Source organism: Syngnathoides biaculeatus, chromosome 13 (genome assembly GCF_019802595.1).
Source record: "Syngnathoides biaculeatus isolate LvHL_M chromosome 13, ASM1980259v1, whole genome shotgun sequence".
Classification (NCBI taxonomy): domain Eukaryota; kingdom Metazoa; phylum Chordata; class Actinopteri; order Syngnathiformes; family Syngnathidae; genus Syngnathoides; species Syngnathoides biaculeatus.
Genome location: NC_084652.1, coordinates 27,245,764 through 27,264,246, shown reverse-complemented (window position 1 = coordinate 27,264,246; position 18,483 = coordinate 27,245,764). Strand labels below are relative to the sequence as shown.

At 42.9% G+C, this 18,483-nt stretch overlaps 1 protein-coding gene across 22 annotated transcripts in view; it reads right to left on the bottom strand.

The window, feature by feature from the left end:
* depdc5 (DEP domain containing 5, GATOR1 subcomplex subunit) overlaps positions 1-18,483 on the bottom strand; it is a 225,134-nt gene that overhangs the window by 80,065 nt on the left and 126,586 nt on the right. For all 22 annotated transcript variants that reach the window (XM_061838768.1, XM_061838770.1, XM_061838772.1 and 19 more), the window contains one exon: positions 12,061-12,283. In XM_061838768.1, the coding sequence (XP_061694752.1) occupies positions 12,061-12,283 (223 nt within the window). The remainder of the gene's footprint in view (positions 1-12,060; positions 12,284-18,483) is intronic.

Genomic DNA, 18,483 nt, shown 5'->3' with positions numbered 1-18,483 from the left:
AAAACTGTGCGTCAAACAAACATGAGCCTTCATCTAAAAAATCCCATACCGGATCGGTCGTGGCCCAGGTTAACGCTCGCCCCCGCCGCCGCTAACCTGCCGGGAGTCAGTGGAAATTGAGCTATTGGGGTTGAAGACAAAGAAAAGGAGGAAGCCAGATTCGTCGGCAGAAGAAGAAGAGAAATGCACAGCACCTACAACTGAGTGTGGACACTTTGAATGTTGGGACTGTGACAGGAAAAGCTCAGGAGTTGGTTGACATCATTATTATTTTCAAGGAAGAGCTGGCTAAATGTCTTGGAGGTGAAAAGAGTATCAGATCGAGTGCTGAGGCAGAAAATTTTAAATTGAGGGTGTTATGTATAATGTGATTAGCGGCTATGCCGCACAGGTAGGATGTGACCTAGTGGTCAAAGAGAAATTCTGGAAGGAACTTGATGAAGTATTTCTGACCATCCCCAGAGAGAGAGTTGTGATTGGTGCAGAATGTAATGGACATGTCGGTGAAGTAAACAGGGGTGATGAAGAAGTGATGGGTAAGTACGTCATCCAGGAAAGGAACTTTGAGGGACAGATGGTGGTGGAGTTTGCAAAAAGGATGGAAATAGCTGTAATGAACACTTTTTTCCAGAAGAGGCAGGAACATAGAGTGACCTACAAGAGCGGAGGTAAACGCACGCAGGTGGATTATATTTTGTGCAGAGAAGGTAATCTGAAGGAGGTTACCGAATGTAAGGTTGTGGGAGGGGAGAGAGTAGCTCGACAGCATAGAAGGGTGGTGTGTAGGATGACTCTGGTGGTGGGTAAGAAGATTAGGAACACAAAAGTAGAGCACAATCCATGTGGTGGATTCCAAGAAAGGAAGAATATTGTACGGCCTCCCGGAAAGAGGTGAGAAGGGCTCTTGATGGACGGGGGAGATCCCGGAAGACTGGACTACTACAGCCAAGGTGATCAGAGAGGCAGGAGAGTACTTGGTGTGTCCTCTGGTAGAAAGGGGGAGAAGGAGACTTGGTGGTGGAGCCCCAAAATATAGGAAGTCATCCAAGAAAAGAGATAAGTGAAGAAGAAGTGGGACATGAAGAGTACTGAGGAGAGGCAGAAAGAATACATCGAGATCCGATGTAGGGCAAAGCTAGAGGTGGCGAAGGCTAAACAAGAGGCATATGACATGTACAGCAGGTTGGAAACGAAAGAAGGAGAAAAGGATCTTTACAGGTTGGCCAAACAGAGGGATGAAGATGGGAAGGATGTGCAGAAGGTAAGGGTGATTAAAGGTCAAGTGTCATCCCTACAAACGTACTAAAATAGATATTGTAATGAAAAATACATATAACATTCACTTCAATGTCTAAACGAAAAGATAAATATGAGCAGAGAGCGCGTCATCCACGCACAATGTTGTGGAAGCATCAATGACATCCAAGTGGTCGACACATTGGCTGCATCCCCTGTCCGTGACGTCACGCCGACATTCACCATTGAAAACATGCGGTGGACCCTACTTTACTTCGTTGCCGGGCTGCTTTACGGGGTTGTTCATACCCGCCGCCGTCCGCGAGGAATAACACCGTCGAGCATGGGCGCTTTACACCGTTGTAGTCGCCCGCGGCCGAGTGAGTCATTGTCGGCAGCGTTCTTCAGAGCCACCATCGTCCGCGAGGCGATGCAGCGGCCTTCGCCGGCGAGCCCGACACCGTCCGACGTGCACATCAACACATTTAGCACGTCTATCACACGTACACAAATCTTTTGCTATGTTATGAGAGACTGATTACGTGGTCCGCACTAAACTATTATTTTCGCTATTTAAGTCGCTGTATACACACCTACCTATCACTTGGAACCCACGAAGCTCTCGTCCATTGCACCTGTGCAATCAATTTTTCCCAACGAATCGGGTCTCTTGTAAACTTATGAAGGGTAAATCCATCCTCCCGAGTGTTCAAGCAATGTCCAGCAATGCAATGAGTCGGCATTTTGGCTAACACAAAGGAACAACGAGCTACCTTCCCGGAGGTAAAAATAAGAGAAACAAACGAGTCCACTTGAGGACGGTCCTGCCGTGTACGTCAGTTCCTTCTTCTTAAAAACAAATCCCTCGAAAGGATTTTCATGGCGGGAGTTACAAAAAGCTGTAAACGTCAAAATCATGTTTTGTAGCGAAAAAAAAAACGCATGGGTCCATGTCAGCTGCCGTTTTTTCATTAATAACATACTAAAAATCATGCATTACATGACAGTGTCGCTTTAAGGAAAGCGATGGCAATGTGTTGACTGGTACCAGTAGTGTGCTAAATAGATGGAAAGAATACTGTGGGAAGTTGATTAATGAAGAAAATAAGAGAGAAAGAAGCATAGAAGAGGCAGGTATGAAGGACCAGGGAGTGGCAATGTGGGAAGTTAGAAAGGCACAAAAGAGGATGATAAATGGAAAGGCATTTGCTCCTGATGACATACCTGTGGAGGTATGGAAGCAATTTGGAGAGATGGCTGTAGAGTTGTTGACCAATTTATTCAACAGAATACTAGCATGTGAGAAGATGCCTGAAGAATGGAGGAAAAGTGTGCTAATTCCCATTTTTAAGAACAAAGGCGATGTTCAGAGCTGTGGGAACTATGGTGGAATAAAGTTGGTGAGCCAAACAATAACGTTATGGGAAAGAGTAGTGGAGGACAGTGCGAGCAACAGTATGGTTTCATGCCTAGAAAGAATACCACAGATACATTATTTTCGTTGAGAATGCTGGTAGAAAAGTACAGATAATGTCAGAGGAATTGTGGTACTGCATGCATAAGTCTTGTGTGGCAGAGAAATTTGTTAGAAGAATACAGGACATGTATGACGGCCGCAGAACAATGGTGAGGTGTGCCATAGGTGTGACAGAAGAATTTAAGGTAGAGGTGGGACTGCATCAAGGATCAGCTCTGAGCCCCTTCGTGTTTGCTGTGGTAATGGATTGGCTGACAGATGAGGTTAGACTGGAATCCCTTTGTACCATGATGTTTGCAGATGATATCGGGATCGGCAGTGAAAGCAGGGAGATGGAGGTACAATTAGAAAGATGGAGGCATGCACTGGAGACCAACAAAGATTAGCCAAAGTAAAACAGAATATATGTGTGATTTGGGGGGGGGTGCTCCAAGGAGAAGAGATAGCGAGGGTGGAAGACTTCAAATACAGTGAATAAAATAAGTATTTGGACACCCTGCTATCTTGCAAGTTCTCCCACTTAGAAATCATAGCGGGGTCTGAAATTTTCCATCGGTTTTATCAGGTACACGTCCACTGTGAAAAAGATAATCTAACAAGAAAAATCCAGCAATCACAATGTATGATTTTTTTAACGATTTATTTGTGCGATATAGCTGAAATTAAGTACTTGAAAACCTATCAGCTAGAATTCTGACCGTCAAAGACCAGTGAGTCCGCCTTTAAAACTCCACCTCCACTCCATTATCCTGAATCAGCTGCATCTGTGTGAGGTCGTTAGCTGCATAAAGACACCTTTCCACACCATACAATCAGTAAGACTACAAACTTGTAACATGGCCAAGACCAAAGAGCTGTCCAAAGACACCAGAGACAAAATTCCACATGGCTGGAAAGGGCTATGGAGATATATCCAAGCAGCTTGGTGAAAAAAGGTTCACTGTTGGAGCAATCCTTAAAAAATGGATGAAGCTAAACATGACGGTCGATCTCAATCGGAGTAAAGCCCCATGCAAGATATCACCTCGTGGGGTCTCAATGATCCTTAGAATGGTGAGGAACCAGCCCAGGACTACACGACAGGACTTGGTCAATGACCTGAAAAGAGCTGGGACCACCGTTTCCCAGGAGGCTGTTGGTAAAACACCAAGACGTCATGGTTTGAAATCATGCATGGCACGGAAGGTTCCCGTGCTTAAACCAGCGCATGTCAAGGCCCGTCTTAAGTTTGCCAATGACCATTTGGATGACACAGAGGAGTCGTGGGAGAAAGTTTTGTGGTCAGATGATACCAAAATGGAACTTTTTGGTCGTAATTCCACGAACCGTGTTTGGAGGAAGACGGAGGATGAGTTCCATCCCAAGAACACCATCCCTACTATGACGCATGGGGGTGGTAGCATCATGCTTTGGGGGTGTTTTTCTGCACATGGGACAGGACGACTGCACTGTATTAAGAAGAGGATGACCGCGGCCATGTATTGTGAGATTTTTGGGGAGAACCTCTTTCCCTCAGTCAGCGCATTGAAGATGGGTCGTGGCTGGGTCTTTCAACATGTCAATGACCCCAAGCACACAGCCAGGAAAACCAAGGAGTGGCTCAGTAAGAAGCATATCAAGGTTTTTGTATGGCCTAGCCAGTCTCCAGATCTGAACCCAATAGAAAATCTTGGGAGGGAGCTGAAACTCCGTGTTTCTTAGCGTCAGGCCAGAAACCTGTCGGAGCTAAAAAAAAAGATCTGTGTGGAGGAGTGGGCCAAAATCCCTCCTGCAGTGTGTGCAAACCTGGTGAACAACTACAGGAAACGTTTGACCTCTGTAATTGCAAACAAAGGCTGCTGTACCAAATATTCACATTGGTTTTCTCAGCTGTTCAAATACTTATTTGCAGTTGTATCACACAAATAAATCATTTAAAAAAAAAAAAAAAAAAAAAAAAAAATCATACATTGTGATTTCTGCATTTTTCTTTTTAGATTGTCTCTCTTACAGTGGACATGCACCTATGATGAAAATTTCAGACCCCTCCATGATTTCTAAGTGTGAGAATTTGCAATATAGCAGGGTGCTCAAATACTTATTTTCTTCACTGTTTTTGAAGTCTTCAGCGAAGACATGAGGGCAAATGGTGTTAGAGGAAGATGCAGATAGGATTACAGTGCCTTGTGAAAGTATTCGCCACATTTCAGGCTTCAAACATAAATGATTTTTTTGGGGGTCAAGAATCAACCAGTAGGACACAATGGTGGAGTGGAAAGAAATGTATTGGATATTTTATACTTTTTCAACAAATAAAAAACTAAAAAAGTGGGGCATGCAATATTATTCAGCCCCTTTACTTTCAGTGCAGCAAACTCACTCCTAAAGTTCAGTGAGGATCTCTGAATGATCCAATGTTGACTGATGATGACAAATCGAATCCACTTGTGTGTAATCAAGTTTCCATATAAATGCACCTGGTCTGTGATAGTCTCAGGGTTCTGTTTAAAATGCAGAGAGCATCATGAAGACCAAGGAACACACCAGGCAGGTCCGAGATACAATTGTGGATATGTTTAAAGCCGGATTTGGATAGAAAAAGATTTCCCAAGCTTTAAACATCTCAAGGAGCACTGTGCAAGCAATCATATTGAAATGGAAGGAGTGTCAGACCACTGCAAATCTACCAAGATCCGGCCGTCCCTCTAAATTTTCATAGCAGGGTGCTAAGACTGATCAGAGATGCAGCCAAGAGGCCCATGATAACTCTGGATGAACTGCAGAGATCTACAGCTGAGGTAGGAGAGTCTGTCCATAGGACAACAATCAGTCGTACACTGCACAAACCTGGCCTTTCTGGAAGAATGGCAAGAATAAAGACATTTCTCAAAGATATCCATAATAAGTTGAATTTAAAGTTTGCCTCAAGCCCCCTGGGAGACACACCAAACGTGGAAGAAGGTGTTCTGGTCAGATGAAACCAAAATCCAACTTTTTGGCCACAATGCAAAACAATATGTTTGGGGTAAAAGCAACACAGCTCATCACCCTGAACACACCATCCCCACTGTCAAACATGGTGGTGGCAATCTCATGGTTGGGCCTGCATTTATTCAGCAGGGAGAAGGAAGATCATAAAAATTGATGAATGGAGCCAAATACAGGACCATTCTGGAAGAAACCTGTTGGAGTTTGCAAAAGACCTGAGACTGGGATGGAGATTTATCTTCCAATAGGACAATGATCCAAAACATAAAGCCAAATCTACAATGGAATGGTTCACAAATAAATGTATCCAGGTGTTAGAATGGCCAAGTCAAAGTCCAGACCTGAAATCAATCAGGAATCTGTGGGCTGAGCTGAAGACTGCTGTTCACAAATGCTCTCCATCCAACCTCACTGAGCTTGAGCTGTTTTGCAAGGAAGAATGGTCAAGAATTTCCGTCTCTCGATGTGTAAAACTGATAGAGACTACTTACCTACCTACTTGCAGCTGTGATTGGAACAAAAAGTGGCACTACAAAGTATTCATCAGAAAAGAGCATAAATAACTTTAGAAGATGAGAATCTACTGTAGAATTTCACCTTTTCATCGTTTCTGTGAGAGAGAGTGCCTTGACCTGATCTCGCAATTCATGCACTTCAAGAAGTGGCTGGAACTGCTGCTTCATTGCATTGACATATCGATGGCTACTGCCTGGTGCTTTCCATGAAGTGAGGCTTGTTGTGGCAGATTCCAGCGGAGTCTCTTCTGGATCTTCAAAAGGTTCCTTCTCCATGGGAATAGGCTCATGTTCCGTGGATAAAATATTAATCCCAGCTCCTGTTCTTATATCCAGAAGAACAGAGGTGGCCAGGGAGTAGTCCCCATTTTCTTGAACTTGTTTTCTTACCTGCGTCTTCAGACATTTCCATGATTGTTTTTTTCTTGATCTTCACAGGAGGAGTCAAAGAAGAATATCGGAATATAATCCGGCGACAGAGGATCATTCCTCTTCTGATCTGAAGCAAATGCAACATATTTTAAGAATCATTCATAGAATCATTATAATATTCCCATGCAAAATTTAAAATCTTTTTCCACTATTTCCATTATTCTATCAGTTTAAGCACACACACACACACACACACACACGCGCGCGCGCGCATAAACACACACACAATCAATCCGTGATGAACAACACCGCCGAGCTGGGGAGCTTTACGGCCTTGTCGTTGCATGCAGCTGAGTGCGCCATTGTCGGCAGCGTTGTTCAGAGCCGCCATCACCCACGAGCCCGACGCGCAAGCTTTCGCCGAAGTCGTGACTGGCGGACGCGGCGCCGTGGCTGGGGTGTGTCATTTTTGGCGCCGAGGTGGCTTATCACGGAGCTGAGGCGGGCTACTTTATGCCATTGTCGTCGCACGTGGCTGAGTGCGCCATTGTCGGCAGTGTTGGTCAGAGCCGCTGCCATCTGCGAGCCCGCTGCGGCAGTCTTCGCCGAAGCAGTGACCAGCAGACGCGGCGCCTCGGCCGGGATGTCTCATTTTCGGCGCAGAGGTGGCTGATCACGGAGCCAAGCCGGGCTGCTTTACGGCACTGTCATCACACACGGCTGAGGGCGCCATTGTCAGCAGTGGTGTTCAGAGCCGCCGCTGTCCGCGAGCCGGACCCGGCAGCCTTTGCCAAAGCAGTGACCGGCGGACGCGGCGCCTTGGGGGTGAGTAGACATGCTGAATGTAGCTGTCCAATATGGTGTCGTAAACAAAAGTCATGTGATGTGTGACGTCACCTGCAAGTCATCTATTATCCACAAATGGAGAAAACTGGTAACAGTGGCAAACTTTCCCAGGAGTGGACAACCAATAAAAATTATTTGGATTGGACAATCATCCAGGAGGACCCGAAAGAACCTAAGACAAAATATGCATGCCTTGCTGGTGTCAGTTCAGGTCAGTGTTCATGACTCTACCATACTGGACAAATATGGCATCCATGGGCGAGTTCCCAGGCGAAAACTCCTGCTGTCAGCAAGGAATACAATGGCGCATCTCACATTTACCAAAAAACATCTTGATGATCCTCCAGACTTGGAGAAACATTCTGTGCACTGACAAGTCAAAAAGTGAACTTTTTGTAAGGTGTTTGGCCCATTACATCTGGCGTAAAAATGCCAGAGGACTTGATAAAATGAGCACAATGTCACAGTGAAGCATGGTGGTGGCAGTGTGATGGTCTGGGGCTGCTTTGGTGCCTCAGGACCAGGACAACTTGCTGTGATGGAACAATAATTCTGCAGTGTACCAGAAAATACTGAAGTAGAATGGCAGCCATCAGTTCGTGCCCTGAAACTCAAGCGCTTTTGGATCATGCACCAGGACAACGATCCGAAACACACCAGCAAGTCGACCTCTGAATGGCTAAAAATAATAATAATAATATTTCAGGTTTAAATCCAATTGAGATGCTCGTGTGACCTTAAATGGGCACTTTATGATAGAAAACTCTTCAATATGGTGGAGTTTAAATAATTCTGAAATCGTGGGACAAAATTTCTTCAGAGTGATATGAAAGACTCATCGCAAACACTTGATTTCAGTCCAATGATGGGTGTATATACAGTATTGCTATATATATATATATATAATATATATATATATATACATACACACACACACACACACAACACACACACACACACACACACGCGCGCGCGCGCATAAACACACACACAATCAATCCGTGATGAACAACACCGCCGAGCTGGGGAGCTTTACGGCCTTGTCGTTGCATGCAGCTGAGTGCGCCATTGTCGGCAGCGTTGTTCAGAGCCGCCATCACCCACGAGCCCGACGCGCAAGCTTTCGCCGAAGTCGTGACTGGCGGACGCGGCGCCGTGGCTGGGGTGTGTCATTTTTGGCGCCGAGGTGGCTTATCACGGAGCTGAGGCGGGCTACTTTATGCCATTGTCGTCGCACGTGGCTGAGTGCGCCATTGTCGGCAGTGTTGGTCAGAGCCGCTGCCATCTGCGAGCCCGCTGCGGCAGTCTTCGCCGAAGCAGTGACCAGCAGACGCGGCGCCTCGGCCGGGATGTCTCATTTTCGGCGCAGAGGTGGCTGATCACGGAGCCAAGCCGGGCTGCTTTACGGCACTGTCATCACACACGGCTGAGGGCGCCATTGTCAGCAGTGGTGTTCAGAGCCGCCGCTGTCCGCGAGCCGGACCCGGCAGCCTTTGCCAAAGCAGTGACCGGCGGACGCGGCGCCTTGGGGGTGAGTAGACATGCTGAATGTAGCTGTCCAATATGGTGTCGTAAACAAAAGTCATGTGATGTGTGACGTCACCTGCAAGTCATCTATTATCCACAAATGGAGAAAACTGGTAACAGTGGCAAACTTTCCCAGGAGTGGACAACCAATAAAAATTATTTGGATTGGACAATCATCCAGGAGGACCCGAAAGAACCTAAGACAAAATATGCATGCCTTGCTGGTGTCAGTTCAGGTCAGTGTTCATGACTCTACCATACTGGACAAATATGGCATCCATGGGCGAGTTCCCAGGCGAAAACTCCTGCTGTCAGCAAGGAATACAATGGCGCATCTCACATTTACCAAAAAACATCTTGATGATCCTCCAGACTTGGAGAAACATTCTGTGCACTGACAAGTCAAAAAGTGAACTTTTTGTAAGGTGTTTGGCCCATTACATCTGGCGTAAAAATGCCAGAGGACTTGATAAAATGAGCACAATGTCACAGTGAAGCATGGTGGTGGCAGTGTGATGGTCTGGGGCTGCTTTGGTGCCTCAGGACCAGGACAACTTGCTGTGATGGAACAATTAATTCTGCAGTGTACCAGAAAATACTGAAGTAGAATGGCAGCCATCAGTTCGTGCCCTGAAACTCAAGCGCTTTTGGATCATGCACCAGGACAACGATCCGAAACACACCAGCAAGTCGACCTCTGAATGGCTAAAAATAATAATAATAATATTTCAGGTTTAAATCCAATTGAGATGCTCGTGTGACCTTAAATGGGCACTTTATGATAGAAAACTCTTCAATATGGTGGAGTTTAAATAATTCTGAAATCGTGGGACAAAATTTCTTCAGAGTGATATGAAAGACTCATCGCAAACACTTGATTTCAGTCCAATGATGGGTGTATATACAGTATTGCTATATATATATATATTATATATATATATATATATACATACACACACACACACACACACACACACACACATACATACATACATACATACACACAGTAGTGTTCAAAATAGCAGTCCAATGTGACGAACCAGATTAATCCAGATAATTCATGTCAAACAAGTTACCAATAGGTGTAGTAAACCAACAACACCCAACATTCACAATATAAACTATTAAGGCTGTGGAACTGGCTAATTTGTTGAAAGGAGTGTGTTAAAAAAAATAACACTGTGGCATTCAATCGGTGAGGTCATCAAATTTGTGAAAACCAGGTGTGAATCAGGTCATAAGGATGAAACCAGCACCTGTTGAACATTCATTTTTCCTTTAAAAGCCTGAGGAAGATGGGACGTTCAACACATTGTTCAGAACAGCATACTTTGATTAGAAGTTTGATTGGAGAGGGGAAATATTATAGAGAGATGCAAAAAAAAATATTGTTCTGTTCAATTCTCTGTAATGCCTTAAAAAGGAGACACGTGGCAGAGAATGGGAAATAACTATCGAAATGGATCGCAGAAAAAAACAGAATGGCAAAGGCTCTGCCAATGATCAGCTCCAAGATGATCAAAGACAGTCTGGAGTTACCTGTCAGTACTGTGACAGTGAGAAGACATCTCTGTGAAGTAAATCTATTTCCAAGAATCCCATGCAGAGTCCATCTCTTTAAAAAAAAAAAAAAAAAAAAAAAAGGCATGTGCAGAAGAGGCTAGAGAAAGAACACATCAACTGGCCGAAAGAGAAATGGAGAAGAAGTAAAACTGTTCTTTTTGGGTACACGGGCCGCAGACTGTTTGTGAGACGACCCGCAAACACTGAATTCAAGCCAGAGTAGGTAGGAAGTCTCCCCGACCTTTCTTATTTGGAGACAGCCAGGGGCGTCCACACCATTGTGCGAAAATTACCATACAGCCCAAGAGAAAAATGCTTTTTATGACTCAAACTGCTAAACACTGCACCGGGTTGGTTTAGCTCAGGCTGTTCTATTCCCTGGTCATACAGGATCATATACTGCAACAATATTGCTAAATACAGTTAGATGTATCTATCTTATTTTGACATCTAAAACCGCACATCTGGGGAATTGTGACATTAAAATTCATTAATTTCTATGCATTTTCAATTGTCTAGGAATTGCAAGAAAAAAAATCATGGAAAACAAAATCATCATAGAACCTCTTCAGTTATTAGAGAGGAAATTTTCCTGAGACTCTAAATTGCCTGCAGGTGCAGATGTGTGTCCTGCAATTGGCTTGGTTTCCAGCTAACGGTCTCTCACAACTCCTGCACAAAGCTAGGTGGGACAGGTTCCAGCACTCCCACAACTGTAGGAAGGATAAATAGCTCAGAAAATGGATGGACGGATCTCCCCCTGACATATTTAGTTATATCAAGAAATGTAGTTAATGATTTAAGAAGCCTTCAATTACACACAGACAAGAGGGCAATTTAAAAAAATGGAATCTTAATATTGTATATTTTTCTAAATTTCTTCTTTTGGAGTGAAGAGAGGATGGATCATATATTTTCAACTAAGGACTATAACATGAAAATTTTTACCTGAAGAACCATGTTTTAATCAGCTTTGGCATCATTTTATTTGTAAACATCTGCAGAAAAATACCACCTAGAAAAGGTTGCTTGTGTCAACAAAAATGAAAAGCAAAAAGAGGAGACAAGAAAATACCTAACAAGTTAAAAAAGAAAGTTGAAAGCACAGAGAAAGGAAGTAAGTAATAGTTGAGGAACTTGAATTTTTATTTTTTAAAAGTTGGATTTTTTTGTACAAAACAAGAGGAACAGAATGCAGTTAACTCGGCAATAACATGATATATTAACTATAACTGGTGTTATTTTGTAGGGTTCAATTTGAATGTAAGTACTGAAATAAAGAGATGCCTGAATATTTATTCAGTAATAAATAACGTGTGCTTAATCCTCACTTGAGTCACTGACCCCCCAAAATGTATGTGCATATCCCTGCTGCATGGACACCAGACACAAGAGAACTCTCACCAATGCAGCTCTGCATTTTGTTTAGGTGTATTAGATAGCCCACCGTAGCTCGTAGGTTTATTGTTTTTCTTTGTTTTGTTAGGTAGCTGAGGTAGCATTTGATATCTCTAAGACTACCCATAGCAAACCAAATACTATTCTACCAAGACTCACTCTGATAATTCTGTCGGAGCGATGACGCCGTCGAATCCGGTTGACTCCTTCAAGGAAGCGGATGAAACCATCCACCAGGAACCAATCAGCACAACCACCGATTCCTGTATTTGATCCATCTCCATAAACATCCCAGTGTCCGTCTCCATCAGCCACACGCCGAGTTCCTCCAGCTGGAAGCAAGAGGAACCTTGTCCTCCAGAACTTTAGTGAGTCGATCAAACTAGCATCGGAAGAGGAAAGTCAATATTCATCATAAGATTATACTCACATCTAAGTTTACAATTTTAATAATACAATCATAATTCATTGTCCCCAAATGCTTATGCATTTAAATGATGCCCTCCAGTCTGTCACAAGCTAGGTTTTGGATAAAATAAAAATTCACTTTAAAGAATCACCTGCAAATTATTATTATTATTTTTTTTTGATGAAAGAAAATGTAAAAAGAGCATTTATAAATGGTCACCTTTCAACCAGAAACAATGAATTTTTATTGGGATTTTATGTGATCGACCAACACAAAGTGGCTTGTAATTGTCAAGTGGAAAAGAAATTGATTTGTTTTTAAAAATCATAATCAGAAAATTAGTTCTTTCTAAAGTATTCACTGTCCCTGAGTCAATATTGCTCCAATGACAACTATATTACAATGAAGAAAATAAGTATTTGAACACCCTGCTATGTGCAAGTTCTCCCACTTAGAAATCATTGAGGGGTCTGAAATGTTCATCATAGGTGCATCTCCACTGTGAGAGAGAGAATCTAAAAAGAAAAATCCAGAAATCACAATGTATGATTTTTTTTAGAATTCATTTGTGCGATACAGCTGCAAATAAATATTTGATCACCTGTCTATCAGCTAGAATTCTGTCTCTCAAAGACCTGTTAGTCCGCCTTTAAAAGTCCTCCTTCACTCCATATATTATCCTGAATCAGATGCACCTGTGTGAGGTTTTTAGCTGCATAAAGATACGTGTCCACCCCATACAATCAGTCAGAGTCAAACTTGTAACATGGCCAAGACCAAAGAGCTGTCCAAAGACACCAGAGACAAAATTGTACAACGCCACATGGCTGGAAAGGCCTACGATAAAATTTGCAGCTGTATCACAGAAATAAATCGTTAAAAAATTCATAAATTGTGATTTCTGGATTTTTCTTTTTAGACTATCTCTCACAGTGGACATGTACCTACGCTGAAGAGTTCAGACCCCTCCATGATTTCTAAGTAGGAGAACTTGCAATATAGCAGGGTGTTCAACTAGTTATTTTCTTCACGGTATTTTGGGGTATGTATGTGATCTTAATAAAATAAAGAAACAGAGTAATGACAGTCTGCATTGGACTTGTCAAAAATATTTCTCTCCCTCTCCCGAGTACCATAAATCCTCCCTTTAAAGTGTAAGTGCAGTTAAAGCACAACAGTTTATTCATTTACGAAATAAACGTAGGGCAATTGTAACATCAATCTCTCTCTTTGCAAATATTAAAACTACAGAAGACAACATTATTTCCTGAATTAATTTCCAACACAAACGTGATTTCAGAAGTGGGATCCTAGGATTGGGTAGGACAGTGGTGCAGGTGTAAACCGTCGGTCTTACAGTTCTGAAGTTTAGGGTTCAATCCCGGGCCCGCCTGTGTTAAGTTTGCATGTTCTTTCCATACTGTGTGGGTTTTCTCTGGGCATTCGGGTCTCCTCCCAGATCCCAAAAACATGCAACATTAATTGGACACTGTGAATTGCCTCGAGGTGTGATTGTGAGTGCGACTGTTGTCTGTCTCCATGTGCCCTGCGATTGACTGGCAATCCCTTGAGGATGGACCCTGCCTCCTGCCCGTTGACAGATGGAATGGGCTACAGCACTCCCGTGACCCTTGTGAGGATAAGCGGCAAAGAAAATGGATGGATCCTAGGATTGATTGCAGATCAAGGGGACCTTGGAAGTAATTCATTATATAAGAAGAATGCATGAGTCTAACCTCCTCACAAAGGCTCTGGATGTCGGTTATCACCTCAGGAACCAGACTAACCTGTTGTCCTCCAAGCGAAGAATTATGGTAAAGAAAATCTGAATTCCTTGAACATTGAAACATTTCATATGGTGTACTGAATTTGAAATAACCTTGCCTTTGTAAGAAGTGCTATTGTAATGGCTGTACCCACATTTGATTGTTAAGGTCTGAATACTTAGGTTTGGGTTAAAGGCCAGGTTAAGGTCCTGGTTTAAAGTTCTTATGTCTGAGCCCAGTTAAAGTCTAGGTCAGCGGTCGGCAACCTTTGACACCGGTTTCCACGGAAAAGAAAACACTGGGAGCCGCACATCTAAAATTAAAAAAAAAAAACTTCTACTACTTTACCGCAGCATGTTTCTTATGAAATCCACGTGCTACAGAGAAAATTACATTTTATTCATTTAATGAACACATTTTGAACATTTTGAATTCTTGAAAAATAATAACAATGAATGTCTCTTTCAAATAAATTAAAAAGCTGAATTTAAATTGTCCATGTAGCAAACGAAAGCAGAAAAATGCCATGAGGCGTCATCCCTATATCCATTTATCTTATCTAAAATGAAGATAACACTGTATATATTGCTTTTTCTTACCTTTACACTTTGTATAAACAACTATAGTGTGGTCTTTGACAGTCTTCGCAGAGAGAGGCATCTCTCTGATTTTCTGCACAATTTCGTCTTTGTTTTTAAAGTCCGCAAATAAGTGTTCTGAAATCTTAAGGAATGATTCTTTCATATATTCTCCATCTGTGAACGGTTTCCCATGCCTGCCTATTTCCTGAGCGGCCACAAAGCTTGCATATGTAGTTGAATTTGCAGACTTCACCCACTTCTTGAATTGATTTTTCGTCCGGTCAGCCTTCTGCATCAGTTCCGAAACAGCTTTTTTCCTCTCTTCTCCCTCTGGATATTTTTCAGCAAAGGCTCTGTGTGTATTGTTAAAATGTCTTGCGACATTTAACCGTTTATTGTTAGCCAGTTTTTCTCCACAAATTAGGCATACTGGTAGGCCACTCTCGCCCGAGGTAAATGCAAATGAATCTGCCCAGGAATCATTGAATGTTCTATTTTCTTGAGATATTTTTCTTTTCTTACATTTCTCCATTGGCTTTGCCGGGCTTGAAAGTCGCTCAAAATAGACGGCATTTCAGCGGGTATACCCGCTTCCGCAGTGTGACGTCTATTTTGAGCGACGAAAAAATAATATCAAATAATTTAATTAATATTTTAATATTTCAAGATCACAATCTTCAAATTTAGAACTAAAATAATATAAAAACTAACACAAATAAAACACACTTCAATTAAATACAAAAAAAAAAAATTAGTAATTTATTTTCCCAAGCCAATCAGAGCCGCATTATAAGGATGAAAGAGCCGCATGAGGCTCCGGAGCCGCGGGTTGCCGACTGCTGGTCTAGGTTAAGGCCTTCCCAGTTGGAGTTCAGGAGTCAGGGGTTAAGGTCACCTGGACATGATCATGCTCATATAGTTTACCCTCCTCTTCCTCCTCAATCTTTGATAAAGAGTGGTCAGAAAGCCTGGTGTGATAAACCTGAATGGTCACCACAACCAGAAAGGAGCACTTTCCTGCATAAGTTCGATGTGGCTGAATAGTCTCGAAAGAAGATTCACTTTAAACAACAATCAGTGCTGGTAACTGATTAATGCAGCCCTACGGGGGCACAAGCCAGTGCAATCTGAAGGCCAGTCACAAGCCCGGATAAATACAGAGGGTTGCATCAGGAAGGGCATCCGGCGTAAAACTGTGCCAAACAAATATGAGCGTTCATTTAAGGAACACCATACAGAATTGGTCGTGGCCTGGGTTAACAATGCCCGCCTCGGCACCATTAAACTGCAGGGCGTCGGTGGAAATTCAGCTAGTTTGGGTTGAAGACAATAAAGAGGAGGAAAGCAGATTCATTGGCTGAAGAAGAGGAATGCATAGAACCTACAACTGAGTGTAGTGTAGTGTTGGGACTATGACAGGAAAAGCTCAGGAGTTGGTTGACATGATGATTGGGTGAAAGGTTGATATATAGTGCATCCAAGAGGTGGAAAGGTAGTAAGGTGAGAAGTTTGTGAGCATGGTTTAAATTATTTGACCATGGAGTAGATGGTGAGAGAAATTGAGTCGGGATTATTTTAAATGAAGAGCTGGCTAAGAATGTCTTGGAAGTGAAAAGAGTATCAGATCTAGTGATGAGGCTGAAATTTTAAATTGAGGCTATGTATAATGTGACTAGCGGCTATGCCCCATTGAGTTGAAGGACAAGTTCTGGAAAGAACTAGATGAAGTAGTTCTGAGCATCCCAGATAGAGAGAGAGTTGTTATTGGTGCACATTGTCATGGACATCTTGGGGGAGGAAACGGGGGCAATGAAGAAGTGATGAGTAATTACGGCATTGAGGAAAGGAACTCTGAGGGACAGATGGTTGTGGACAAAAAGGATGATAATTTTCCAGAAGAGGCAGGAACATAGAGTAACCTACAAGAGCGGAGGGAGAAGCAGGCAGGTGGATTATAATTTGTGCAGACGATGTAATCTGAATGAGGTTATTGACTGTAAGGAGGAGAGACAGGTGATCGTGCACCAGCTCGCAGAATGAAGGCTCAGTGTCACACAAAATCCACACCAAGGTTTGAAATATGACAAATATGTCTCTGTTCACGCGCCATCCCCACAAATCCAGTTTGGCTTTCAATCCAGCAACTTTATCTGGCTACTTGAAGACCGCTGTCAATATCTCGCACAAGTAATTCAGTTTTGCGACCCATTCCTCATCACTGAAATGTGCTGCCAGTGGCAGCTTCTTTTTGGAGAGAAATCTTTGCAGCAGGCTCCCGTAATTCAAACACTCTTGCGAGTGATTTCCCTTTGGATAATTATCTTGTTTCCGTAAATAAGAGAAGCCATGTGTGCTCTACGTCCATCTACTCACAAAGCACGTAAAAAAGGCACAAGTAAGGGTGTGTGCTTTAATTTGGTAGATAACTTTTTTTTCTTGGAAGTTGTAGGCTCCTCTTTTGTCTCTTCACTGGCCTTCAAAAATAAACTTTCCAAAGATGTCCGTTTTGTACAAATTATGCTGGCTTGTGGGGGTAAATTTTGGCAGTCAAATGAGAGATGTAACCAAAAGACCAAGAGAATCCAGTCATTTTTCAAAACAAAAGATCGTTCAGACTTGGATAATGAATACCATTACCGCTCTACGCCCCGGTGGTGGGGGACCACTGCTATAGAGAAGTAAAGTTGAGCCAAACAATGAAGTTATGGGAAAGAGTAGTGGAGGCTAGACTTAGGGAAGAAGTATCTCCGAGCAATAGTATGGTTTCATGCGTAGAAAGAGCCATTTGCCTTGAGGATGGCAGATGCATTTGCCTTGAGGATGCTAGTGGAAAACTAGAGAGAAGTTCAGAATGAGCTAAATCGTGTCATTGTAGATCTAGAGAAAGCTTATCACAGAGTACCAAGAAAGGAACTGTGGAACTGCATGCGCAAGTCTGGTGTGGCAAAGAAATACAATGAAGAAAATAAGCATTTGAACACCCTGCTATATTGCAAGTTCTCCCACTTACAAATCATGGAGGGGTTTGAAATTTTCATCCCAGGTGCATGTTCACGCTGAGAGAGATAGTCAAAAAAGAAAAATCAAGATATCACAATGTATGATTTTTTAACGATTTATCTGAGTGATACATCAGTATTAGAAAACCTGAGAAAAGCAATGTTAATATTTGTTACAGTAGTCTTTGTATGCAATTACAGAGGTGAAACGTTTCCTGTAGTTGTTCACCAGGTTTGCACACCTTTTGGCCTACTCCTCCATACAGATCTTTTCGAGATCAGACAGGTTTCTGGACTGTCACTGAGAAACACGGAGTTTCAGCTCCCTCCAAAAATTTTCTATTGGGTTCAGGTCTGGAGACTGGCTAGGCCGCGCCAGAACCTTGATACCCTTCTTACGGAGACACTCCTTGGTTTTCCTGGCTATGTGGTTCGGGTCATTGTCATGTTGAAAGACCCAGCCACGAACCATCTTCAATGCTCTGATTGAGGGAAAGAGGTTGTTCCCCAAAATCTCACAATACATGGCCACGGTCATCCTCTCCTTAATACAGTGCAATCATCCTGTGCCATGTGCAGAAAAACACCCCCATGCTTCACAGTAGGGATTGTGTTCTTGGGATGGATCATCATCATTCGTCTTCCTCCAAACACAGTCAGTGGATTTGTGACCAGAAAGTTCCATTTTGGTCACATCTGACCACAAACCTTTCTCCCATGACTCCTCTATATCATCCAAATGGCCATTGGCAAACTTAAGACGGGCCTTAACATGTGCTGGTTTAAGCAGGGGAACCTTCTGCGCCATGCATGATTTCAAACCATGC